General features: G+C 37.4%; 11 protein-coding genes across 11 annotated transcripts; 6 read left to right on the top strand and 5 right to left on the bottom strand.

Moving 5' to 3' along the window:
* Positions 1-273: 273 nt before the first annotated feature.
* Positions 274-1462, top strand: SPOG_00249 (uncharacterized protein). Its single transcript, XM_013167758.1, has one exon. It carries the CDS (start codon positions 512-514, stop codon positions 938-940), a length of 429 nt encoding a protein of 142 aa, XP_013023212.1. The 5' UTR covers positions 274-511; the 3' UTR covers positions 941-1462.
* Positions 1463-1553: 91 nt separating this feature from the next.
* On the top strand, positions 1554-3316 carry SPOG_00248 (WD repeat protein Crb3). Its single transcript, XM_013167757.1, has 3 exons — positions 1554-1859; positions 1978-2988; positions 3035-3316. The coding sequence occupies exons 1-3, from the start codon at positions 1662-1664 to the stop codon at positions 3164-3166; spliced, it is 1341 nt and encodes a 446-aa protein (XP_013023211.1). The 5' UTR covers positions 1554-1661; the 3' UTR covers positions 3167-3316.
* SPOG_00247 (argonaute binding protein 2) lies at positions 3225-4679 on the bottom strand. Its single transcript, XM_013167756.1, has 6 exons — positions 4353-4679; positions 3996-4309; positions 3893-3950; positions 3609-3841; positions 3458-3548; positions 3225-3412 (listed from the first exon to the last, which is right to left on the bottom strand). Exons 1-6 carry the CDS (start codon positions 4537-4539, stop codon positions 3342-3344), a joined length of 954 nt encoding a protein of 317 aa, XP_013023210.1. The 5' UTR covers positions 4540-4679; the 3' UTR covers positions 3225-3341.
* An 87-nt stretch (positions 4680-4766) lies between these two features.
* On the bottom strand, positions 4767-5745 carry SPOG_00246 (phosphoadenosine phosphosulfate reductase; the record flags this gene model as incomplete). The annotated part of the gene is made up of 2 exons (XM_013167755.1): positions 4767-4804; positions 4983-5745. The coding sequence occupies 2 exons, from the start codon at positions 5743-5745 to the stop codon at positions 4767-4769; spliced, it is 801 nt and encodes a 266-aa protein (XP_013023209.1).
* Positions 5746-6186: 441 nt separating this feature from the next.
* Positions 6187-8499, bottom strand: SPOG_00245 (acyl-coA-sterol acyltransferase). Its single transcript, XM_013167754.1, has 3 exons — positions 6694-8499; positions 6552-6646; positions 6187-6503 (listed from the first exon to the last, which is right to left on the bottom strand). The coding sequence occupies exons 1-3, from the start codon at positions 8164-8166 to the stop codon at positions 6464-6466; spliced, it is 1608 nt and encodes a 535-aa protein (XP_013023208.1). The 5' UTR covers positions 8167-8499; the 3' UTR covers positions 6187-6463.
* A 537-nt stretch (positions 8500-9036) lies between these two features.
* On the top strand, positions 9037-11641 carry SPOG_00244 (membrane anchored protein Mac1). The gene has a single exon (XM_013167753.1). It carries the CDS (start codon positions 9550-9552, stop codon positions 11287-11289), a length of 1740 nt encoding a protein of 579 aa, XP_013023207.1. The 5' UTR covers positions 9037-9549; the 3' UTR covers positions 11290-11641.
* Positions 11625-12888, bottom strand: SPOG_00243 (uncharacterized protein). The gene is made up of 4 exons (XM_013167752.1): positions 12835-12888; positions 12540-12784; positions 12367-12473; positions 11625-12323 (listed from the first exon to the last, which is right to left on the bottom strand). Exons 2-4 carry the CDS (start codon positions 12695-12697, stop codon positions 11752-11754), a joined length of 837 nt encoding a protein of 278 aa, XP_013023206.1. The 5' UTR covers positions 12698-12784; positions 12835-12888; the 3' UTR covers positions 11625-11751.
* Positions 12889-14243: 1355 nt separating this feature from the next.
* SPOG_00242 (heat shock protein S) lies at positions 14244-16667 on the top strand. Its single transcript, XM_013167751.1, has one exon. It carries the CDS (start codon positions 14522-14524, stop codon positions 16442-16444), a length of 1923 nt encoding a protein of 640 aa, XP_013023205.1. The 5' UTR covers positions 14244-14521; the 3' UTR covers positions 16445-16667.
* A 409-nt stretch (positions 16668-17076) lies between these two features.
* SPOG_00241 (lanosterol synthase Erg7) lies at positions 17077-20238 on the top strand. Its single transcript, XM_013167750.1, has 3 exons — positions 17077-18414; positions 18458-19075; positions 19122-20238. Exons 1-3 carry the CDS (start codon positions 17149-17151, stop codon positions 19410-19412), a joined length of 2175 nt encoding a protein of 724 aa, XP_013023204.1. The 5' UTR covers positions 17077-17148; the 3' UTR covers positions 19413-20238.
* A 222-nt stretch (positions 20239-20460) lies between these two features.
* Positions 20461-21866, top strand: SPOG_00240 (carrier with solute carrier repeats). Its single transcript, XM_013167749.1, has 2 exons — positions 20461-20665; positions 20798-21866. The coding sequence occupies exons 1-2, from the start codon at positions 20639-20641 to the stop codon at positions 21653-21655; spliced, it is 885 nt and encodes a 294-aa protein (XP_013023203.1). The 5' UTR covers positions 20461-20638; the 3' UTR covers positions 21656-21866.
* SPOG_00239 (DNAJ domain-containing protein DNAJB family protein) lies at positions 21764-23419 on the bottom strand. The gene has a single exon (XM_013167748.1). The coding sequence runs from the start codon at positions 22812-22814 to the stop codon at positions 21972-21974; it is 843 nt and encodes a 280-aa protein (XP_013023202.1). The 5' UTR covers positions 22815-23419; the 3' UTR covers positions 21764-21971.
* Between the last annotated feature and the right edge of the window lie 20 nt (positions 23420-23439).

Raw genomic sequence — 23439 nt, 5'->3', positions numbered from 1 at the left:
AGTCGAAATCAACATGTCCATCATTGTCCGTCATTGTGAGCAGTGAAATTATATCAAGAAGCAACAGTGGTTTTCCAAACCTACCAGATTCATTCTTTCTATTTCAGATCTTACAAAAAGTGATTTGGTCTCATTCCTCGTCTAGTAATTTTTTTTGCTTACACTTTTTCGATTTATTTACTGTAGAGAACAGACGAAACCAGCATTGCTTTTTTTGGCAACATCTCTGTTTTTTTTTTCAATTGTATTTTATTGCATTTATTTAGTTATCTAATTTTATATGTTTTGGAAAGAACGATAAGTGCAAGGCATTCCATCAAAAAAGGATCCAGTGTAGCCAAGTTCATGCTACCGGAAACCAACGCAACTACATAGCCATTTTTCTTATTCAGATAGTAAGTTAGAATAATTAGACTTGGGATATCTCGTGAATGATTTCTTGATGTTTAGTAATTCTTTATCCTTAAAAAGCAAAAAATATTTCTTTAGGAGGTGGGGTTTCTAGAGAAATATGACCGGCTATACATTTGATGAATATATCGCGAAGTTATTAGTGGTAGAAGCCCAAAAGAAGAATAAACTAAATGAACGTGGGGAATCGAGCTCTCAAGCCTCCAATGCTCAAAAGCTACGGCCCAATACAAATTTTTTAAACAATATGATGCGCAATGTTCGATCTCACAACATGAACGTGGAAAATAGAAGCGACGACGCTAAAGAGAGATCCAGAAGAGCAGAAAAAGGAAAGCAACGGCGACGCGAGGTTTCGCCTTCTCCCAGCGGTCGATTAAGTAGACGACGCGATGTATCACCTCCTCCCACACGAAAACGATCGAAAAGTTGTGAGGATGAAGAGAACCTTTCTTGTTCCCAAGAAAGGAGAGAATCTGTTCATGGAAAGCGTCATGCTCGTCATCGAGCTGTCCATAAACCGAACTAGATATTCATGAAAGGCTTGACTTGTTTACGGGAGAATGGATGGACGGGCTTTCATGAGATGATGTGATGTGTAAGTAATTTTTCATATTGAAACATACATTCAATGTTTCGCTTTAAAAACAAAGAGCAAAGACTACTTTGGCTCTGCATTTACGGCTTTTATTGTTTTCTAATGGCTACAAATACTAGGGATCTGCATTTTTCTAATTTCGGGTTCATATTCACTTTTATTTATTAATTGCCAAGTACATTTCTGTGTTTAGGCTAAAAGATATCTGTAGTTCCCAAACGAAAATAAGGCTAAAGATGTTCATACACTTTCACATCCTCAACTTCCTTCTAGATGATTTTGGCGTTTGGATTTGGGAATTCTTTCAAGTTAACTATTACAAGCTCAGTAATTTATTTGCTTTCTTTTCTTTTTTCGTTCCTTTCAACGCTACAAGTTATAAAGTCACCGACGAAACTAGATCAGGCAGTTCAATGCTAACAAAAAAAATGCTCAAATGTTCGTTGATATGTATTATTAGGACTAATTTTTACTTAATTTATGGTTTATTCTTTTGTATTTCTTCATGATACCTCCCTCCTCTTCTGCCTTATATTCGTCTATACTATTCACTCCAAACTATTTACCGCAGTTTACTGTAGTTCCTTATTTGAAAATCAAGCTGAATAGCAGAAATTCACATATAGAAAAAACCAACATTTGACTATCCTTGATGGAGCTTTTATTGTCAGGCTACGAGACAACTGGAAATGAACCGAGCAATGTAATCGCTCATAATTTACATACTGGGACATTGATTCGCACGTTTCGTCAAAGTACACCATTTCCACAAGCAGCTTGTTCTACAAAAACGCATTTGTTGTCCTTTCAAAGGCGCAGACCACAACTAAATGTACATGGATTTGGAAAGGTAAGTTCTCGAGCATTTTGTTGGCGTTGATAGCACACGTGGTTTTACTGTAAATATAAGGGACATCTTGGCCAAGCTGTGTATCCAATGATTTGAAAACTAATACAGGAATTTATAGGAGAACTTAGATCAGACTATCATCCTTCCGGAAGTCGTTATATCTTCCGCTGTCAGTCCATGTGACTCTTGGCTAATTGGCGGTACAGAGAAAGGCAGCTTATATATTTGGTCGATACTTTCCGGAGCTTTAATTCATGCGTTTCGTGCTCATTACCAGCCGTTGACTCACGTTTCTTTTTCAGGCGATGGAATGTTAGCTTATACAGCTTCGAACGATGGAGACATCAATGTATGGTTAATGTCTTCTTTGGTTGATCGGTCAAACATGGCTGGGCTAACAGGAGGTTCTACGATAAAACCTTTTAAAAGTCTTTCTGGACATAAACGGGCTATCGTCTCTGTTATCAATGGCTCCGGTCCTTCTATATCTAGTCGTCTATACACCGCCAGTGAAGACAGCACTGTTCGTGTTTGGGATGTTAGCACAGGTAACCTTTTGACTACAATTGCTCTTAATAGCATGCCTTCGTGTATGACGGTTGATCCAGCCGAACGTATCATATATGTCGGTAACGAAAAAGGCCTTATTTGGATCCCCTTATACACGAATTCAACTTCCCTTCCCGAGAACAACTATAGTACTACGAAGGGTGCTACCCTTCCTTCCTCTGTTCCCTCTGCGGTAGGTGGAATGGGCAGAGTTGTGGATGCCAACGAAAGTAAGGATGCTCATACAGTGTCTAGTTCCTCTCCTATCACGACAGTTGCTTTATCATTTGACGCTTCTTTAATTATTACTGGCGATAAAGACGGTAATGTTTTAGTTTGGGACATTGTATCCCGACAAGTTTTAAGGCGTCTAATCCAATATCCCTCTCCCGTAACATTCTTGAAGTGCTTGATTGATAAAATAAATTTCTTCACCAGCGTCCAAAACGTGTTTCCTGTTTTAAAACGCATGATTACGGACGATTACTTATATTCAGATGTGAATATGATGGTTCATGATGATGGCGTAGAAGCTTTGATGCAAGCACCTGATATCCTGTGTCTTAGTTCTGAATTAATGGTATGTATATAGTAGTTTGTAACATTTTTCTAACACTTGTTTTTAGACTCATAATACGGAATCTGGATGGCGTGCGAAAGCAGAATCTACAGAGATGGAACTCAGAGAAACAAGAAGGCTGTTTATAGAATTAAGAGGTGTTCATCAAGCTTTATGGGAAAAATATCTTCAGAAATAACTGGGGCTCGGATATGGTTGATTACATTATTGGGAAATCGGTTTGGAAAAATGGTTTCTTCTGTTATAGATACTAACATTTGATTTATTTACCTGTATAATAAGGAATTTGTTAAACTACATATGATTCCATTAGCTTGGCAGACGTGCCTACGCTCTCTTTGTAAAATGAGAATTCATGATTCATTTTTCATCTTATCAAGCAAAATATTCGTAATGTCATCATAAATAAATTCAATAAATTCACCTGATGTGTTAGTGCCATTGCTTACTTCTAGTTTGAATTGCGTACCACATGAGAAAGTCTTCAATCCTGTAGCTGCTGTCAAATCCACCAGCAATTCCTGCTTTGGTCTATTCGATGGGTTGTAGTTCCAACAATTCTAGACAATTTGTTAGCGCTTTTCGCAAACTTGAAACTGGGCATTCCAAGATCTACGAACCTCTGACAAGTAATTTAAATAATTTTGGTTGTTGAGCTCATATATTGAAGTTATATTCATAAGTAAGATGACAGATGCAGCTCGTGATGATAATGTTTCCCAATTTCGGTCTAAGTACATGTTTAAGGGTTGAGAACCATATTCGGCTCCAATGTAATATATCTTTAAGGCCTTGGATTGCGATAGAATGTAATTTAATCCTTTAGTCACATACTCCTCGGGTGATCTAATGGCTGTAAAAGTCAGAGACGAATGTCTATAAACTCTTGCTTCACTACACGTACATGGAATATAATTCTGCTTTGTAATCTGGTCTCCCAGAGAAATGAAAGAAGAAATAGTCTAGTATCGAAGGTTAGCAGAAAGCTGAAACCGATTTACTTGTACCCTTGGAATTTTTTTGTGTGTATCCCACAATAAAGCAGAAGGTGTGAAAATAGCAACAGCATATCCCATGTTTACACACCCGCAGATCATGTTTACAACAGTTGCATCTCTCAAATCATGCTCCTTAACGTTCCTGTTGGTCCAAATTAAGGGATGCGATAAAGACTGAACGATTATTACCAAGCCTTTCGTATTTTCTCTCCAATTGTTTGTAGTGTAAACAAATGCATAAGGCTCGTCTGTCTTGTTTTCCTTTGCAGAAATTGGAATGGCCTGAAGCATACAAGTCGCTATTGTCCAATCGTGGATATGCTCTTTTGACGAGTGTTAATAGAATTAAACATGAATCTTAATTACCTAAAACGGCTTGATAATAATGCTCGTTATATGCTTTGTCTTTGGATACAGAAAATTCGTACAATTCATCTGGAGAACGCTGTTTACGTAGCCGATAATCTGAAGTTATTTGGAGCCCCAAGTCTTCTAATGAATTGCCTAAGTTAAAGGCTTTCGGAGTTGAGGCTGTTCTTTTCTTACGAAACATGGCTGTAGGATCCTTTGTCTACTGTTCGTACCAGACTTTGAGTCAGATAGTATTATGACCTATCGAAAGGAAACTAAAGAATTGCTTCCTGAACAACATTTAAAAAAATGAAAAATACGATTACAACCTTTTTTATTCACTATTCATCGTACACGTTTGAAGATAGCAAAGCTTTTTATCGTGGTCTTTATTTTATGATTGCTTCATTTCCACGGTCTAAATAAGTTTTATAGAATTAGCAGCATTGGTTGATTCCAAGGATTATCTAACAAAGAAATTTATAATATAATATGAATTACTTAAAAGAAAAGAACAGTCTAAGCAGAAACAGATTAATTCAGTTTCACACTAAAGTACGTCCGTCCAGCCATATAGAGTACGTTCTATGATCTTTGTTGTTTCTTCATTGAGTTTTAAACGTCTTGTTCATTCTTTTTTCAAACTCTGTAAGTATTGAGTAAACTTGCTTTGTGTATGCAATCCACATTCAGTTTTTTCTTTACCACGCCAGCGTCCTGCACGCTCGTCTTCACCCTCTTTCACAGGTTGGGTAGAGTGATAGTCACCAACAGACCGATACCCTCTATCCAATAGCTCATTGTAGGGAACGTTATTTTCCTTGATATAAGAGTATACTTGCTCAAAGGACCAATTGGCCAAAGGATTGATCTTAATAACAGGTCCATCAACCTGTACAACATCCAAAGATCCACGTTCTCCTCCTTGGCTGCGCCGACGACCTGTAAAAACAGCAAGCACACCAAGATCAGAGTAAGCTCTATTAGCAGGCTCAACCTTAACCAAAAAATCATATTTATTTTCGTCTGTTTCCCAGAGTTTCTCGCCAAATTTTTTTGCGAATTCTTCTTCGGAAGATGCTTCGGCACAATGATATACATGAACGGGAACCTCTGGATACGTCTTTTTTATCCTTTCTAAAAGATCCATGGTTTCCTGAAAATGATGCAGGGTATCAATGAAAATCATTGGAACTTTCACTTCCATTTTTGACAGCATGTCTAAAATCACCAATCCGGAAAGACCCAATGCAGACGTTTGAAACAGTTGAGGAATTGTCCATCTACTCCAACGAAGAATATCTTGAGGACTCAATTGGGAAAGTTGTTGATTTATGAACTTTAAGTGATCAGGATTAAACAAAGACTTTGCACTTAACTGTGTACTCGAAGCTTGAGAAGGATCCATTTTTTAAAACGAAAAAGATAAAATTAAGTAATTGAAGGAAAGCAATAACAAAAATGGTCTCAGTTAAACAAAAATATAAAAACCTGTAAAACACAAGTAGGCACTCAATATCTTTATCTCCCAGAGTCAAGTTAAAGTGTCTCTCGATTCTCAAAAAAGAATAAAATCAATCAAATATCAACACACTATGGTGTTTTATAGGTATATGGAAAGGTATACAAGCAAATGGAAAGAGTTTTGTGCATATGCTGATTCATCTGGATATTGTGCAATTCTAATCTCTTTTATAGGATATCATTATAAGATAAATTTTCAATATGATTGCCGCTCGAACTGTGCTCTTTTATTTGTTTACATTTTATCAAAAAGGAATACAGTTCACTGCTTACTAGAAATCTGATGTGGAGATGCTACATTGTCTTTTGACCTGTATATGTGACATGTGGATAGAAAACGAAGTCGAAACTGTCTATTGCATTTCATACGAAAAATAAAATAGTAATAATAACAACAATAAAAATAATGATAGGTAAGCTTTAATTTGATTTAGAAAGCAGATCCTTTTCTTTCATTCAAGGAGCTGATATATCTCCTTAAGGAAACCAATATTTGTCATCATAAATATCATAAGACATAGACACAGAATAGTAAACATACGAGGAATCTCTAATACGTTCTAAAGTAGCCTTTATCTTTACCTTCCTCCTTTTTTTGTTTCTTAAAATACGATATATAGGATACAAAGAAACGAAGGACCACTAAATTTTTAAGTTAGTTAAAATTCAACACGTTGAGAAAAAACATACGTAAAAATTCCAATCCAAAAGAAGAGGTTACCCAGTAATGCCCTGTTTTTTAATCCAGACATTTGACACAAATCATACAAGGGCAACTGAAGGAGCTAACTTATGTTAGTACATACGTACAAACTGAATTCAATTCACATACCTGCATAAATAGAATATAGCAACGAAGCTTTCCAGTAACTAGAAGCATTACAAATTCATGAACCAAGGCAGACAACAAAAAAGTCAAGAAAACAGCCCATGTCTTGTTCATTCTCTGTCTAGAAGAGTGATATACATGTCGCATCAAAAAAACATGAACTGGTATATTCCATAGCCGGGCGAATTCATCCCAAGTCACGGTATTCCACCAGGGACCATAGAATTCCCGGTCAGCGAATTTGGTTATTTCAGCAAAGGCGTTTAAAATACAGTCAAAGGTAAGGTAAAACAATAGCAAGTAGAGAATAACGGCAGGGAACAAAATTCTGCTCATCAAAAATGGAGCATGGTGAAGCTTTGTCATAAAATCTAGTCCTTGGACACTTTCAGCGGTAGGTAAAAAGTACCAGTCCACGAGAGCCAAGCAAATAATTAAGACACCAAATATAGAAGCTACTTTGACTAATAAGTACTTCAAATTAAATTTGCTGACGCGGGGAAATTCCAAACTATAGACAAGTGAGGGTACAAGTAAATAGTCAATGTAATTTAAAAGAGTCAAGTTATTTGGATAAGCCACGTTTCCCTTCTCGCTCCGCAATTGGCGACTAAGGTATTTCATGGTCAAAGCAACAACCTCTTCGGCTTTTAAAGCGTCAATTGATTCAGTATGATCAGGGTATTCTAATTCAAACCTATACATTTGTCCCTCGTCTGAATCTTCTTTCAGGATATTTCGAATCAGCTGTAAAACATCACCATAAGCTTCATGTAACTCACGAGCTTTACTCATGTATCCCAAATGTTGGGCATACGAGAATTGTTTCATAACCAGGACGGCACAATGTAGGGTAAAAAAAAGACATTGGATGACCGGGAATTTCCGATGAATTACCCAGTAGACAGCTAGTGACGTGAAGCATCCTTGCCAGATTAGTTGAATAGCATAGCCAGTATTTGCCCACACAATGTATCGCTTTTCGACACACCATTGCAAGCCAAAGGAAAAGAAGGTCAAAAGAACCATGATAAAATCAGAGCCAAATAGAACAAAGAACTGACGAAAGACAATTTTGGCAATAGGCAATCCGAGAATGGTGTTCCGTAACCAATAACTTTTTGCGTATAATTGTACAATCCAGACAAACATGGAAAGCCAAAATAAAACGTAAAATCCACGAAATTCACTTTTTGCGAACTCTTGTGGAGCAGTAGCACGATCCATGATTGATTTTCGGGGCTTAAAATCATAATCATGGTACACTCTTCCAGAAAGAAGTAAGTCTTTATGATTTTTCAAGGGAAAGCTAGTTCTGACAGTTTTCTTATCGGTGTCTTTTTCCTTTTTTATAACCAAATTGCATTCTGGCAACGCCTTTAACAGACTTAGAGTAGGATGGATACTATCGATATTTATAATTGCATTAACATCGTTTCCAGGTGAGGGAGTTACAGACCCGTTTGACTCACTCATGGTCTTCAAAAAACTCAAAGTACCACAGGCTTTTACAACAGGAAGAATAATTTACCGGCAAAAAGAGTTGTGTACGTTTCAACTATCAAAATCAACGAATGTTAGGTCTGTTGTCGAATTAAACAAAATAAGAAAAAAGAAAAAAAAACGCTTTGGGGAAGTCATCAAATTATAGTCCGATCATTTTTTTCAGGAAAGAAGGTGACGTTACCATCAAGTCGTTTGAGTTCATGCCAACATCGTACGTATATACTGTTTACTAAACAATCGACAGAAAAATAAAAGAAGGAACGCGCTTTTTTTGGATTGAGATTTTTCTAAAGCAAAACTGTATAAAGGAGCGAAGCGTTTATTCATCGTGTTTGGTGCCATGTCATTTTTTGCCTTCATCGTCATTCAAGAAGCTATAAAGTAAACTGAACAGAATGAACAAAGCAAAAACAAAACAATATTGGTGTCCAATAACAAATATCGCTTACAAGCTGTTTCGTCTTTTTTTTTTATACGAAACGATTCCAACGAAACCATACGTTCAAAGGATATCCTGCTTTATTGCTTCCCCAAACTAGCTAGACTCATTGTGCGTTTATGTTTACTGCATGACATGGAAGCGAGTTCAGCAACTACACCTTTGATTTGCGTTTGTTTGCTTCGCAATGAAAACTGCCAATGGTTGTCTCCACATGTAGCACGATCTGCTTGATCCATTTGATCTCATTTGCCAGCCCCAACTCGTTTATCATCCATATTTGGTCATTTTTGCGGGAACAAGCCATTATCACCTTGGCACTTGTGTTTGTTTGTTTGTTTATATTTACGTCATGTATCAACAATGGTTGTACTTCGCAAAGTTGCTTTATCAGTGGCTCAGACAAGCCTACCCTAAACTATAATTAAGTTATTTATTTACTTCCGCATTCTTCCCTCTACCAACACCATTTGGGCGGCTTTTTTCTCAAATTTCCTTCTTTTCTAATCGACCTTCTTTTTCTCTAGTTTTAATTTTTATTTTGAAGATCTCTTCATTTCATTTGAGAACATCGATATTCAGCATTCGCCAAAGTGTAAGGTAAAATCTGTTTTGTATACTTGTGATACGTTAATTTTATTGTACATTTAATTTGTTTATAATCTCGTTTATAATCCTAATTCTCCCGGTTATATCTTCGTTTCTCTCCTTTTTTGCGGAAAGTGTGGATTCTCTGTCATCGTACTTTGCTAAATTTGGAAAGATTTTTATTGATTGCTTAACGCATGTTCTTGATAGATTTTTTTTTGTGTGATTTTTAGGTTTACGTTGGAAAGGTGAAACTTACATTCGTTCAAGCTTGCTTTTGGTTTTTTACATCTCTAATAATCTATACCCACAATCAATACCTCAATATGATTCGTTCTCTTCTTGCTTTTCTCACGATTATCTTTCTTTTAATTTCTACTGCTTTATTGATTATTGGCAGTGTTTCTGTTCCTGCGACCTCAAAGATGATGCTAGGTAAGGTTAACGACACCTACTTGGGTATCTTCGGTACTTGCTCGGGCAATGGCGATCATTGCACCAAAACAAGTTTCGGCTACACTGTCGATGATTCTTTGGTCCAAGACTTCTACTACAAGGGGGACAAACGTAATGTTCTTTCCAAAGTTTTGATAACCCATATCATCAGCGCTGGTATGTCTTTTATAAGTGCTTGTTTAGTCTTTCTTTCAATCTTCGTTGTGAAACAGGGATTAAATATCTTTAACATTCTGTTTATTTTTCTTACTACTCTGACGACTTGCTGTGCATTTGGCGTCGAGCTTACTCTGTTTTTGCCTCACAATACTTGGCAATCTTATGTTGTTGCCGGCGCTATTGGAAGCGATCTACTTGCAATCTTGCATCTTTGCTTCCGTAGTGTCTCGATCGGTCGTATGCACAAGAAAAATGATGAAACCACTCCTTCCAATGACACCGTTGAAAGTTTCTCTGTTTATAAAGAAAAGGAGGATTATCCCCTCACGATGGATGATAAGCTTAATAACGTTCCCGCTACACTGCCGAAATTCAATGATGCTTTAACGTCCAATTCTGAATTGGGTCCTCCTTCCGAGCAGGAAGACTCTCCATTTTCTAAACGTGTGTCTCCTAGTTTTCATGAGCAAAGCTTTGTCTCCCCAACCCCCTCTCGATCTGTCAAATCACCTACTCGTGATACTCTCTCAAAGCTTCCTAGTTATGATGATGGCCGATACATAAAGACCCCTTCTTTGATTTCATCCAACAACTTTGCAAGACCCCAAGTTCAGGCAGAAGACAATAAGGAATATTCTCCTCACAAAACTGGTAGACTCCCTGGTTTTCCTCCTCTAAACACAAATAGAAACGGTAACAGTCCTGCGTTTAATTCGGATCCATTCTCCAAATCTAATCCTAGCCCGACCAGTAGTGAGGACACGAATTCTGCATTCTTTGATGTTAATCCTAATATGGCTACTACTGAATTCGAAAGCTCTCATCAAGATTCACTCTCTCCTTCCGCTAATGACCAACCTTCTTCTCGAAAGATTGCTAGGCCATTTGCCCCTACTGAGTCCAATAATCATTTAACTCGTGAACCAGATACCAGCTTTCCGATGAAGCAACAAGCTCATGTATCTGATTCTCCTGTTGACACGCAGTTTCCTCATCCTGAAAGCCGTGAAGTTCAAAACCTTCTTTTTTCGGGAAATGAACCCATACATAATAAAGATTTACCCAAAGATAACTTTAACGTTAACTCATCAGCTCAGCTCAAGATGCCTACTACCCACCGCAGCAGACCACCTACATCATTGAACGGTTCGTCTAATGACCTGTCCAACGTTACCGGTGTTCCTCGTCCATTCAGCAAACGACCTACTCCAAAACCTTCTAGAAGCCCACTCGAGAGAAATCAAAATCCCTCCCAAACGAGTCTTGGCTCTGCTTTCTCTGGTCCGTCAATGCAACCCCCCATGAGTAGAGCGGAAATGCGAAACCCTGCTAATTTAGTACCAGTTTCAAGTACTTTGGATCAGTTATCCGGTAACGCTGACTTTGAACTTCCCGTTCGAGGTGGACGCAAAAACCGACGGAGCGATGGTGTGAGTCGTATGATTCGCTAAATAATGTTTGAATCTCTAATTTTATGCTCTTTTCAATCTTTCGAAAAGTTTTTTTCGAAGCTTATAGCTTTTCAGATAGAAAGTATTTTTCTATTTGTTACCCTTGTGATACATCAAGGCTTCTTACTTCTTACTATAACCTTGTTTTTTCTTTTTTTTCCTTAGATAAAAGAAAAAGAGAAGTGGTCACCAGCCGTTCCCAACGGCTGGTTCCTATTATGTGTAACCTAATTATTAGATGCTTGTACGAAGTTTATAATAGACAATCAAAGGATATATGCTGTTCTTTGCTTAATGTATTTATTATGCAAATTTTGAAAAGGTTAAGAAGTATATGTGAAACAAGTAAATTCTATTTAACAAGATATAATATTTTATATTTATAGTATAAATAACAACAATGAAAACAGGTTGAACATGAGGCTCGTAAAAAGGAAAAAAGAACTGTTTATTACGAAGAATTTAGTCCTTTTCCCCTTTTGTTTGAGGTTTCTTTTTCTTTGGAGCTATTTTCTTCGGTACTACTTTAGTACTTTCATTGGGTTTAGGCACTGAATCTGCTGTATTTGTAGACGAGGCAGAAGCTTTCATGGGTTTTTTTGGTTTTGCCTTTTTTTTGCTCTTAGGTTTTGGGGGAATTAGTTCTTGTTTCAGTTGTTCTTTTGGCTCCAAAGATTGAGAGGAACTATGGCCCGTAGATTGGTCTGAGGTCACAGCAGACTTTGGGAGTGAAGCTTCTTGCTTGACTTTCTTGGACCTTTGCTTTTTTTCCTTTTTTGATTTTTTTGGTTTCGTTGATGTACCAGTTGTGCCGCGTTTTTCAGCTAAGTAATGAAGCAACGGAGTTGAAGCATTGTATGCATAGTGAGAAGGCGAAGGAGGAGGAGGAGGCATTAAGCTCTCATTCCACTTATCTACAAAATTTTTAAAAACAGGGTCGTCTTCGATGGTTCCGTTGAAAGAGTCAGGCTTCAGTTTAATAGGTGGAACTTTTTGAAAAGGAGCAACTAGTACCAAAGCACGGTAGACATGATCTGGTAAATTAATAAGAAGAACAGGAACAATTTGTTTTCTTACCATCTTTGTCGACAAAGGCATGCCCCTGATAGAAGCGAAAAAAGTCATGAACGTGTGCTTCTGATCGAAATTTTAAATATGCGAAAGAAGGAAAATTTGGTTGGGGTCTAGCAAGGAGAAGGAAAATGATTAATTATATAAGAAGTAAGAAAAAATATGTAGAGCTCACTTACGGGTTTTGCTTTTTTCCTTGATGATACCGGTGCCAATTTATAAAAGGGTGAAACGACGCAATGGACTTTAAGAAAATATCTTCCGGAAGCCCTTCGGGGAGATTATGAACAAGTATCTTGCATGGTAATCGCTTTTTTCCAGATGTAGGAGGAACCATGTAAAATTGGATTTTGTACTGTAAGTGAAGAGGATTGATGGTGACTAAGGGAAAACAACCAAAGTAGAAGTAGGGATTTTAATCGAACTGTAATTATAAATATCGGTCAAAAATCAAGTTTATCATATGAAATCTACCTGGAAATTTGTTACAAAGAATGTTTTGTTGACTAAGTGAATATTGGTTACGGGAGCTTCTTTCGTTGGACTATTACGAAAGAAATACCATAAAAAATAAACCTTTCAATTTTAGAAAAATAAAAAATAAAAATAAGAATAAAAGATTAAGGTTAAGTAAAGCATTTCATTTATATCATATACTTACCAAAAGTACTAACAAAATGGGAAGAGCGGATTTCCATTTCTTGTAAATAACGAAGAAAGTAATTATGATTATATATACCAAAGGAAAAGAACACTAATGGGAAGGAAAGCCTTGCCTTCCAGCTGAATGCGAGCTTTCTCAGATGATTAAATATATATGTATAAACATTCATTTGGAAAGGAAACCAAGATCATTAAATTGAAACAGTGTTCAACGTCTTTTCATTTATTTATGTCTGTTTTGCTCATCTGGTCATTTAAATCATTTAAAACGTAAATATCTATATTTGAAAAATATTACAACACTACTCAAAATAATAGTTCCCAGGTGTCGCCGTACTGAAGGATAAAAAGGTAGAAGATTTCAGTATGCTTTCAAGCGTTGAAATCAAAGAAACGAACGAAAAGAATAGAGAACTAGTTTTCGATTCTTTCTCGAGTAGCTCAATTGAACTGAATCCGTTTCGATTGCAGAAATCCATATGGGTAAAAATTTTTTCATCTCATTCTGTTTCGAAATATTATTTGTCTCCCATGTCTCCCATTTTAAAAAATCTTTGTCTTTGTGAGAAAAGCTTTATAAAGGACTTTTTTGTCGCATTCTTTGCACATAATGACACTTCGCTAAAAGTCCCCGCAAAAGTGGAATGACGTCTGCCTCGGGAAGAAGAAGTAGGAAAGAGGATATTATTTTTCAGTTACTACATTTGTGTCAATAAGGATAATAAAACATTTGAAAAAATAAATAAAGTGTATGGAGAGAAACTCTGTGTCTTACTTCTTTCAGCACCACATGATGAAAAAGGTTCGTCATAGACCTGTAAAGCAATCCAACATTCAAAAAAAAAAAGGTAAACACTTGAGAAAATATACGATGTCTTTGTAAATCAATGGTAATGCTTCAAGGATTTAGACTGGTTGCTGAGGATGCTTAATCAAAGTAAGATAAACGAACATCTTGTGATATTGTAACGATGAAATGATTACATTTTTTTTCCTTATTTTATTTTATTTTTTATTTTATATTGTTTCCTGAATCTAACTGAGCCAAGCTATTCTTTAGCCTGAATTCACTTGTTTCTCGCACTTTCTAGTAATTCTTTCGATTCAATTTGATTGTTTACATCTCAACGTCGTAGAAGGAACTACGCAATTTGGTTCGCCCCCCATCCCTGTAATCTCTCGTCTCTTCTCGAAGTCTCTGAAGGGCAAGGGTTGTGAACCTTCGAGAAGCGACGAATATGGTATATATAGAGGTCTGTCATTTACTAACCACCAGTGTCTTATAACTTAGAATTGGAATTGTCCGTTAATTACTCACGAATTTCTTTAAGATCTGTTTTATACGATACAATTGCATTCATTCCTGCTTTTTTAATTTATTTGCCGCATTGTTTATTTGATTTAAACGCTGCTGAATTCCTTTGCATTTGAACAATTTGTCTTTTTGATTTTGTTTTACGAATTTATATTTTACTTTTAACGACCATTATTTGCAAAAATGAGCAAGTCTATCGGAATCGATTTGGGTACTACCTACTCCTGTGTTGGACACTTTTCCAATAATCGTGTTGAAATTATCGCCAACGACCAAGGTAACCGTACTACTCCTTCTTATGTTGCCTTTACAGATACTGAACGATTGATTGGCGATGCTGCTAAGAATCAGGTCGCAATGAACCCACACAACACCGTCTTCGACGCTAAGCGTTTGATCGGTCGTCGTTACAATGACGCAGAAGTCCAATCAGATATGAAGCATTGGCCCTTCAAAGTAGTCAATAAGGATGACAGGCCTTTGATTCAAGTTGAGTATAAGGGAGAAACCAAGACTTTTACTCCTGAAGAAATTTCCTCCATGGTATTACTAAAAATGCGTGAAGTTGCTGAAGCTTTCATGGGCAGTAAAATTACAGATGCCGTGGTTACTGTTCCTGCCTATTTCAATGACTCTCAACGTCAAGCCACCAAGGACGCTGGTACCATTGCTGGTATGAACGTTTTGCGTATTATTAACGAACCAACTGCTGCCGCTATCGCTTATGGTTTAGACCGTAACACCCAAAGAGAAACAAATGTCTTGATTTTTGACCTTGGTGGTGGTACTTTCGATGTCTCCCTCTTGACCATCGAAGAAGGTATTTTTGAAGTCAAGTCTACTGCTGGTGATACTCACTTGGGTGGTGAAGACTTTGATTCTCGTTTAGTCAATCACTTTATCCAAGAATTCAAACGTAAGAACAAGAAGGACATCAGTGGTAATGCTCGTGCTGTCCGTCGTCTCCGTACTGCTTGTGAGCGTGCTAAGCGTACTCTTTCTTCTTCTTCCCAGGCTAGTATCGAGATTGACTCTATGTATGAGGGTATTGACTTTTACACTTCTATTACTCGTGCTCGCTTTGAAGAATTGTGTTCTGACATGTTCCGCAATACCATGGAGCCTGTCGAGAAGGTTCTCCGTGATGCAAAGGTCGATAAGTCTTCCGTTCATGAAATTGTTTTGGTTGGTGGTTCTACTCGTATTCCCCGTATTCAAAAGCTTGTTTCGGATTATTTCAATGGCAAGGAACCTTGCAAGTCAATCAACCCTGATGAAGCTGTAGCCTATGGTGCTGCTGTACAAGCTGCCATTTTAACTGGTGATACTTCTGAAAAGACCCAAGATCTCTTGTTGTTGGATGTTGCCCCTCTTTCTATGGGTATCGAGACCGCTGGTGGTGTTATGACTCCCCTTATCAAGCGTAACACTACCATTCCCACCAAGAAGTCTGAAGTTTTCTCTACGTACTCCGACAACCAACCCGGTGTCTTGATTCAAGTATACGAAGGTGAGCGTGCTCGTACCAAGGACTGCAACTTGCTCGGTAAATTTGAGCTTTCCGGTATTCCTCCTGCGCCTCGTGGTGTTCCACAAATCGAAGTTACCTTCGACGTTGATGCCAACGGTATCTTGAACGTTTCAGCCCTCGAAAAAGGTACTGGTAAGACTCAAAAGATTACCATTACCAACGACAAGGGCCGTCTCTCTAAAGAGGATATTGACCGTATGGTTGCTGAAGCCGAGAAGTACAAGGCCGAGGATGAAGCCGAAGCTAGTCGTATTCAAGCAAAGAACCACTTGGAATCCTATGCTTACTCTTTGCGCAACTCCATGGATGACCCCAACTTAAAGGACAAGGTTGAGGCCTCCGACAAAGAAGCCATTGATAAGGCTGTCAAGGAGACCATTGAATGGCTTGACAGCAACACCACTGCTGCCAAGGACGAATATGAGTCCAAGCAAAAAGAATTGGAGGGTGTTGCTAACCCCATCATGGCCAAGGTTTACCAAGCTGGTGGTGCTCCCGGTGGTGCTCCTCCTGGCGCCGCTCCTGGAGCTGCCCCTGGCGGCGACCAAGGTCCTGAAGTTGAAGAAGTCGATTAAAGTCATTTTTGTCTGTTAATTGACGGGATCTGAATTATTTCCTATTTGAAAAAGGAACTTAATTCATAATGAGCTTGCATGTTTTTTATAATTTAATATTTTAATTTGGTGTGCAATATGTTATTGATGATTATGCCACAGAATATTTATGGGTTTGATTCTCCTTAGCTAATGATTTTTTAATTCAATATGATTTATTTTAAATAGAACATTTTCGAGAGTCTTTAAAAGGTTCAGTATAGTATATTCTAATATTGTCAATGAGTAGGAATGCAAGCGATTAAAAGTAAACAAAAAGCTGTTTTGTGTTTAATTAAGGTCTTTGTAATATCAAAACATCCAATCTAACTCTTCTTGTTCCTACCTAGTCTTACAGTAATCTAATCAATAGCATACTCTGTTAACCTCAATCAATTATAGTAGTATACGTCGGAAAGAAAAATTTAATTTACTTTCAAAGAAAGGAAGTACAGTAATTTTATCAAAAATTGGTGGATGATCGTTTTATTCCGGATAAAAGACAGCGGATGCTGTAACTGTTTCTTATTTAATCTTCTTAAAAGCAAATAATTTCTTTAGTTTAACTTTGAATAGTTTTACTTTGAATCATTTCCATTCGTTTTTGGGTTTATTATTTACGTAGAAATTCTTACCTGTGAAAAACCTATAACAGACAAATATCCCTACATTTCGTTGGTAGAAACATGGAACCCTGCCGCAGTCGACCTGAATGGGCGAAAACAATTCCAAAGTTAGACAAGCGTCTTTGGCGGTTAAATGTTGGCCTGGATGCTGGCGAAAGCTGGGAATACCTTGAAACCGAAGAGGAAGCAAAAGCACGCCCCTTAAGCTTCGCAGAAAAATATTTTCTTGGTTTAGACTTAGATGATGCTCCAAAATTTAAGCTAGCAAAAGCTCCTTTGGAAAGTGCCATTCATGGATACGAATTCTTTCGCCGTCTGCAATTAAACGATGGTCATTGGGCTAGTCCTTATGAGGGACCTATGTTTCTTCTTCCAGGCGTGATCTTTGCGTTTTATATTACACAAACTCCTTTTCCAAAGGGATGGCCAGAAGAAATTACTCAGTACTTGGTAAATCATGCAAACGATGATGGAGGTTGGGGTATCCATACAGAGGGTGTATCTACAGTATTTGGTACTTCCTTAAACTATACAGTTCTTCGTATTCTAGGCATGAAACGGGATCACCCTGTTGCTGTTAGAGCTCGAACTTGTTTACACAAGCTTGGCGGTGCTATTGCTAATCCTCACTGGGGGAAATTTTGGTTAGCTACGCTTAACTGTTACGATTGGAAAGGTGTGAATCCAATTCCGCCAGAACTATGGCTTTTGCCAGACTGGTTTCCAATCCATCCAGGAAAATGGTGGTGCCACGTCCGGCAAGTATATCTACCTATGGGTTATTTATATGGGGAACAATTATCTTGCCCTGTCAATTCCTTAATTCGTGAACTTCGTGAAGAACTTTATGTGGCTGATTATATGTCCATTGATTTTTCCAAACATCGAAACAATGTCAGTGAAATTGATTTGTATCATCCACATACGACGATTTTAGACTCTTTAAACTGGATCATGGATAAATATTTCACATTTTTTCGCCCCAAGTGGTTAAGAAAGTTAGGAACAAAAAAGAGTTACGAACTGATTCAAATTGAGAATGAAAATACAGATTATGCTTGTTTAGGTCCCGTGAACGCTGCGATGAATACTCTCTGTGTCTATTACCAGGAAGGTCCAAGTAGTAAGGCGTTTCAAAAAATCATTCGTCGCTTACATGAGTTCATGTGGGTGCAACCTGAGGGAATGTTGATGCGTGGAACTAATGGCCTTCAAGTATGGGAAGCATCCTTTACCTTGAGTGCACTAGTAGAATCTGGGTTGTATGAATCAGAGGTTTATCAAAAAGATGCAATCAATGCTTTGAATTTTTTGGATAGGCAACAGGTATGCATTTTTTTTCAAATTTTTTATTTTTCTAACTTTTTAGATACGAAACGAGTATGCAGGAAAAGGGTATAGGCACAACAGCAAAGGTGCATGGCCTTTTAGCAATATTACACAGGGGTACACAGTTTCGGATACAACTTCGGAGGCCTTGCGGGCTGTATTAGCCGTGCAATCTCTCCCTGAATTTGAGAAACCAGTAAGTCTTTGTCGATTAAGGGAGGCAGTTGACGTTTTATTACTCATGCAAAATAAAGATAATGGGTTTGCTTCCTATGAACCGGCAAGAGCGAATGAATGGCTGGAACATCTAAATCCTGCTGAGGTTTTTGGCAAGATTATGGTTGAATACTCCTACCCTGAATGTACAACATCTGTGGTTCTTGCACTACGAGAATTTACTCGTTATGATGACTCGTACCGTCGTGAAGAGATCGAGCAAACAATTCATGATGCGCTATTATTTGTAGTTAACTCGCAACGACCTGATGGAAGCTGGTATGGTAGTTGGGCTATTTGCTTTACATACGCGGCAATGTTTGCAACGGATTCTTTAGCCACGGTTGGTAGATATTTCGAAAATTGTGATACACAGAGGAAAGCTTGTGAGTTTCTTTTATCTAAACAGAGGTTAGATGGAGGTTGGAGTGAAAGCTATATGGTAAGTAGAGTAATTTTATTTTCAGTTACGGTTCTAACATTTCTAGGCATGTGTCACCGGGAATTACACGGAAACAGATCGTAGCCTAGTAACGCAAACCAGTTGGGCTTTGCTAGCTCTAATGCACGCCAAGTATCCGCATAGAAAGCCAATTGAAAGAGGGATCCAGTTCATAATGAAATCACAAGCTGCCGATGGAAGTTGGAAACAAAAGTCAATTGAAGGAATCTTTAACAAGAATGTGGCCATCGCCTACCCGAATTACAAATTTTACTTTTCTATCCACGCTTTAGGGTTATTTGCAAAACAATACGGAGATTATATTTCGGAAGATTAATGCGCTTTCTTTTTATATAGCTGGATTCATATAAGATAAGTCAAGGTTTTACGAGTTCATTACGAAGTATAAACTTTTATTATTTTCTTCACTTTATCGCCTAGTGGCATTGAAAGGGCTTCTGCAAAGATAATCAGCTTAAAGCTCAATTGCGCGTTCTGCATTCACTTTACTGCCATGAGTTTATACGTGCGCCTTACATAAATTAGGCATCGGAAGTTAACATCTTTTGTAAAGTAAGTGAATAGCCTGGGTTGAGATATTTCAGCATTTCGTCCATCGTGAAACCGGGCGAGCCGCATATTGAAGTCTGTTTTTCAAGCTGCAACTATATCAAACAGAAAATCATTCGCGAAGTTACGTTACACACAGATCATTACAAGTAAACGTTAAAATCATGCTCTCAATGAAACCTTTCACTGTTTTAAAGGAGCATTTTTCGGTACTCGACGTACAAGGTGGTCTACCCGCTATACTTCATACAATTTTACAATTTTTATAAGAAAAAAAAATCTTTTTATTTATATATGCAACAAGACAGTTGCTAACTTGAACCAAAGAGAACAAATTGATTGGGGGGATTTTGACAGCTTCTGAATGACACTGGCTGTACTAACATTATAATTCTTTAGTCTTTCTCTGCCATCGTATGAAAGGATAGTAGCAGAATATTTTCTGCTGATCCTGATGAATGTAACCAGTAATATATATAGCCATTTCAATATCCAACATGGTTTTTCCTAATCGAACATATTTTTCTTTTATGAGAAACATTCCCTACCTTCGAATAACTTACAAGAAGCGGTAACATTCATGAAATATAAACAGTCTATCATTAAACTTGATTTTTCTTTCTATTCTTATTTAGCTCTTCCATAGTAGATTTCGATTTCTATAAACAAGCAAATGCAATATAGACAATTCATTTCTTTCGTCTTTTCAAAACTTCAATTAATAGATATAGAAAAAAAATTCACAAACATAAAAGCTTTACTGACCTCTACGAGAACTTGATAAAAGGTGTTGAATTGAAATGCACAATCAAAGAAAGAAATTTTGACTGGAAGTTAACTTCCGACAATCTTGATGTAGAAATAAGTATTATTTATATTTACCTTTTTTTTGATTTTTCATTCATTTTTTCTGCTCTCAAGATTAGTTAACATCTCATATAGGTGCAACAGTAAAATTCTTTTTCAGAGTGCAAACTACATCAGGTTGGTGCAATGGCAGAAGGAACAGTTTCACAGTCAGTAAGTAAAGACATTTAAATAATATACAAAGTCTTAAAGAGCCCAGACGAATTGTTATTCATTTGATAGTTTCGAGTATTTAACTTATAGTCATTAAATCGTGGAAGATTGAAAACTAACAACGCAATCTAGGCAAAGGATTTCTTAGCTGGTGCATCAGGAGGTGTCGCACAAGTTTTAGTCGGTCAACCTTTTGATTGTGTGAAAGTTCGTCTTCAGTCTCAAAGCATTGGGTCTCCCTTATACGATAATGTATTAGATTGTGTCAAAAAAATATCCAAAAACGAGGGTGTCGGCGCTTTTTACAAAGGTACTGTTATGCCCCTCTTGGGAATAGGATTTTGTGTCTCCATCCAATTTACTACGTTTGAGTATGCCAAACGTTTTTTTAATCGTAATGGGAATCCCGTGCCTATGCCTCAATACTACGTTGCAGGTGCGATATCTGGTTTGGCCAACTCATTTTTAGTTGGCCCTGTCGAACATATTCGTATTCGTCTTCAGATTCAAACCGGCGCCAACAAGTTGTACAATGGTCCATTGGATTGTATCAAGAAAATTTCTTCTCAATATGGAATGAAAGGAATTATGAAGGGTTTCAATCCTACTGCCGTTCGTGAAGCCCATGGTTTGGGCGTATATTTTTTGACTTATGAAGCATTGATAAAGCATAGCATGGAGAAGTACCAAATGAAGGATCGTGCTGAAATCCCTGGATGGAAACTATGTGCTTTTGGCGCAGCTTGCGGATACTCAATGTGGGTATTTGCCTATCCTTTTGACATTGTCAAGTCTAAAATACAGACTGATGGCTTCTTGTCAAAAGCTAGCTATAAGAGTGCATGGCAATGTGCCAAAGGAATCTATGCTAGTTCCGGTATGATGGGTTTTTACAGAGGTTTCATTCCTGTTTTGATACGTGCAGCTACTGCGAATGCTGTCACCTTTTATGTCTATGAGACTGTGTCTCAAAGTGTTCGACATCTTTAAGCATATTTTATCTTTAATAATTTTTTCCCCTCTTCTGCTTTGGTAAAAGGATAATTGTTTTTTTTTTTTTTTTTTTTTTTTAGTTAATTATAATTAGGATACCTTTAATAGAGTTTTTGTTTTCTTGAATGGGTAGGTCAAGAACTATAATGGAACATAAATAAATTTGTTTAAACAGTAGCTGTACAGTTTATTGTTTACTTGATGGATAAAGGAAGGATTTTTTAAATAAAGAAGCAAAGAAAATTCGTAGTGGTAATATTTAGGCTACGTTAAATAAAGGGGAACGTAAACGAAACATAAAAATAAGAAAGCATTAAGAGGAAGGGGAAGCAGGTGCAGGCAATGACCGCTCAGAAGAAGAGGATACAGAAGTAGCCGGTGAAGAAGGATGTAAAGGAAGTCTTGAAGTCGAAGAAGAGGATGAAGGGTCAGACTTTAAATTTTGATCACGAAGAATCAAAAATCGTGATATACGGTCATCCTTACTTAAATCAGACATTCCAGTACTGTAGTAATCAAAATCGTTTTCCGATTGTTCAATTGCAGCAACACGAGCTTTTTGGTAGTACTTTGAATTTCTGTAATTTGAGTATACCGAAAAGATTACAAGAAAAGAAAGAATACCTGCAAATACCATCATACCCTCGTCGTCAATCTTTCTGGAATCTCCCTTTTCCTTATGATTCTTTTCAAAATCAAAGGAGTTGTAGTAATATTCTTCCCATGTTCCCATACCAGAAGAGCGACGGGCACGAGAATACATAGGGTACCTTGGATTTGCAGATGGTTTAGTAAACGGTTGAGAGGGAGAAGACTGATTCCAATGGAAGCCAAAACGATCATACTCATAGCGCCGTTGTTTGTCCGTTAGCAACGATTTTGCAGCCACCAGGAGACGAAAGTATTCTTGCTGATTTTTCTCATCGTGTGCTTTTAAATCAGTGGCTTCGGAACCGCTCTTACTCTTGTCCGGGTGATGTACCTTAACCAATTCAATATATTTTCGCTTGATGTCAGCGGGAGTACATGTTCGTGGAAGTTCCATTACTTCATAAGGAGTTAAAGACTTTAAGTTTTTCGGTGTAAACGTGGTAGCATTTCTCTGAAACCAGTTGAGTTTCCTCCACGGAGAAAATTGAGAAATAAAGCACCTCATGATTGCAACATTGGCTTCTTTGGACAAAGCCGGTAAAAAGAACCAAGTGAATGAACGAAAATACGTAACTAAGGTGATAAGTAAATGTAAGATGAGCTTTTTGCTGTTGCTTTGTACCAAGGCAATATCTGTGTTTTGTTCAGTGTCAGAATTGAAAAGAGATAAAATACTACAAGATATAAGTTATCCGGGCAATAAACAAAGCCAGTCGTTCACACCCTTCATAAAAATAATATGATTTTAATGAGTACTTGCAATTTCAGATGATTTTTGCAGTCAGTAGGAAACAGCTTTCACTGCTTATCATAGCCTATAGTAAGCAATGAAGCAATGCTTGAATGGCAAAAGATTCAGATGAGCAAATTGATGTTTTATAAGATAAGAATTCGCTTTTTTTCTACTTTTGCAAATTCTTAATCTGATTCGGCTTAGAAAATGCTTAAAAATCTCTCACATAAAACATCTTTGGAAATATATTCAAATAAGCAAAAGACAAGGCCAATCACGAGTCTTTTATTTGTCAAATTTATCACTCACTCTATATGGTATATTTTTTTCACTAGGACCTGTTTATATACTCGAGACACACAATAAGTGGTGTTTTGTTTACGCGTTTACGCGTGCC

Source organism: Schizosaccharomyces cryophilus (genome assembly GCF_000004155.1).
Source record: "Schizosaccharomyces cryophilus OY26 unplaced genomic scaffold supercont4.3, whole genome shotgun sequence".
Classification (NCBI taxonomy): Eukaryota; Fungi; Ascomycota; class Schizosaccharomycetes; order Schizosaccharomycetales; family Schizosaccharomycetaceae; genus Schizosaccharomyces; species Schizosaccharomyces cryophilus.
This window is presented reverse-complemented; position numbering and strand designations above follow the sequence as displayed.

What these genes read in the sequence shown, in the direction of transcription:
- SPOG_00245 (XM_013167754.1), bottom strand. Translation starts at nt 8,166, where the DNA reads ATGAGTGAGTCAAACGGGTCTGTAACTCCCTCACCTGGAAACGATGTT. An exon ending in GCTATATTCTATTTATGCAG is followed by an intron (nt 6,647 to 6,693) that starts GTATGTGAATTG and finishes AACATAAGTTAG; the next exon opens with CTCCTTCAGTTGCCCTTGTA. An exon ending in TTTTGGATTGGAATTTTTAC is followed by an intron (nt 6,504 to 6,551) that starts GTATGTTTTTTC and finishes TTAAAAATTTAG; the next exon opens with TGGTCCTTCGTTTCTTTGTA.
- SPOG_00248 (XM_013167757.1), top strand. Translation starts at nt 1,662, where the DNA reads ATGGAGCTTTTATTGTCAGGCTACGAGACAACTGGAAATGAACCGAGC. An exon ending in ATGTACATGGATTTGGAAAG is followed by an intron (nt 1,860 to 1,977) that starts GTAAGTTCTCGA and finishes AGGAATTTATAG; the next exon opens with GAGAACTTAGATCAGACTAT. An exon ending in GTCTTAGTTCTGAATTAATG is followed by an intron (nt 2,989 to 3,034) that starts GTATGTATATAG and finishes ACTTGTTTTTAG; the next exon opens with ACTCATAATACGGAATCTGG.
- SPOG_00241 (XM_013167750.1), top strand. Translation starts at nt 17,149, where the DNA reads ATGGAACCCTGCCGCAGTCGACCTGAATGGGCGAAAACAATTCCAAAG. An exon ending in ATTTTTTGGATAGGCAACAG is followed by an intron (nt 18,415 to 18,457) that starts GTATGCATTTTT and finishes CTAACTTTTTAG; the next exon opens with ATACGAAACGAGTATGCAGG. An exon ending in GTTGGAGTGAAAGCTATATG is followed by an intron (nt 19,076 to 19,121) that starts GTAAGTAGAGTA and finishes TAACATTTCTAG; the next exon opens with GCATGTGTCACCGGGAATTA.
- SPOG_00242 (XM_013167751.1), top strand. Translation starts at nt 14,522, where the DNA reads ATGAGCAAGTCTATCGGAATCGATTTGGGTACTACCTACTCCTGTGTT.
- SPOG_00249 (XM_013167758.1), top strand. Translation starts at nt 512, where the DNA reads ATGACCGGCTATACATTTGATGAATATATCGCGAAGTTATTAGTGGTA.
- SPOG_00243 (XM_013167752.1), bottom strand. Translation starts at nt 12,697, where the DNA reads ATGGTTCCTCCTACATCTGGAAAAAAGCGATTACCATGCAAGATACTT. An exon ending in CAAGGAAAAAAGCAAAACCC is followed by an intron (nt 12,474 to 12,539) that starts GTAAGTGAGCTC and finishes TCTCCTTGCTAG; the next exon opens with ACCCCAACCAAATTTTCCTT. An exon ending in TGCCTTTGTCGACAAAGATG is followed by an intron (nt 12,324 to 12,366) that starts GTAAGAAAACAA and finishes TTAATTTACCAG; the next exon opens with ATCATGTCTACCGTGCTTTG.
- SPOG_00244 (XM_013167753.1), top strand. Translation starts at nt 9,550, where the DNA reads ATGATTCGTTCTCTTCTTGCTTTTCTCACGATTATCTTTCTTTTAATT.
- SPOG_00239 (XM_013167748.1), bottom strand. Translation starts at nt 22,814, where the DNA reads ATGAGGTGCTTTATTTCTCAATTTTCTCCGTGGAGGAAACTCAACTGG.
- SPOG_00247 (XM_013167756.1), bottom strand. Translation starts at nt 4,539, where the DNA reads ATGTTTCGTAAGAAAAGAACAGCCTCAACTCCGAAAGCCTTTAACTTA. An exon ending in CACACAAAAAAATTCCAAGG is followed by an intron (nt 3,951 to 3,995) that starts GTACAAGTAAAT and finishes CTTCGATACTAG; the next exon opens with ACTATTTCTTCTTTCATTTC. An exon ending in ATTTAAATTACTTGTCAGAG is followed by an intron (nt 3,549 to 3,608) that starts GTTCGTAGATCT and finishes CAAATTGTCTAG; the next exon opens with AATTGTTGGAACTACAACCC.
- SPOG_00240 (XM_013167749.1), top strand. Translation starts at nt 20,639, where the DNA reads ATGGCAGAAGGAACAGTTTCACAGTCA. An exon ending in AAGGAACAGTTTCACAGTCA is followed by an intron (nt 20,666 to 20,797) that starts GTAAGTAAAGAC and finishes AACGCAATCTAG; the next exon opens with GCAAAGGATTTCTTAGCTGG.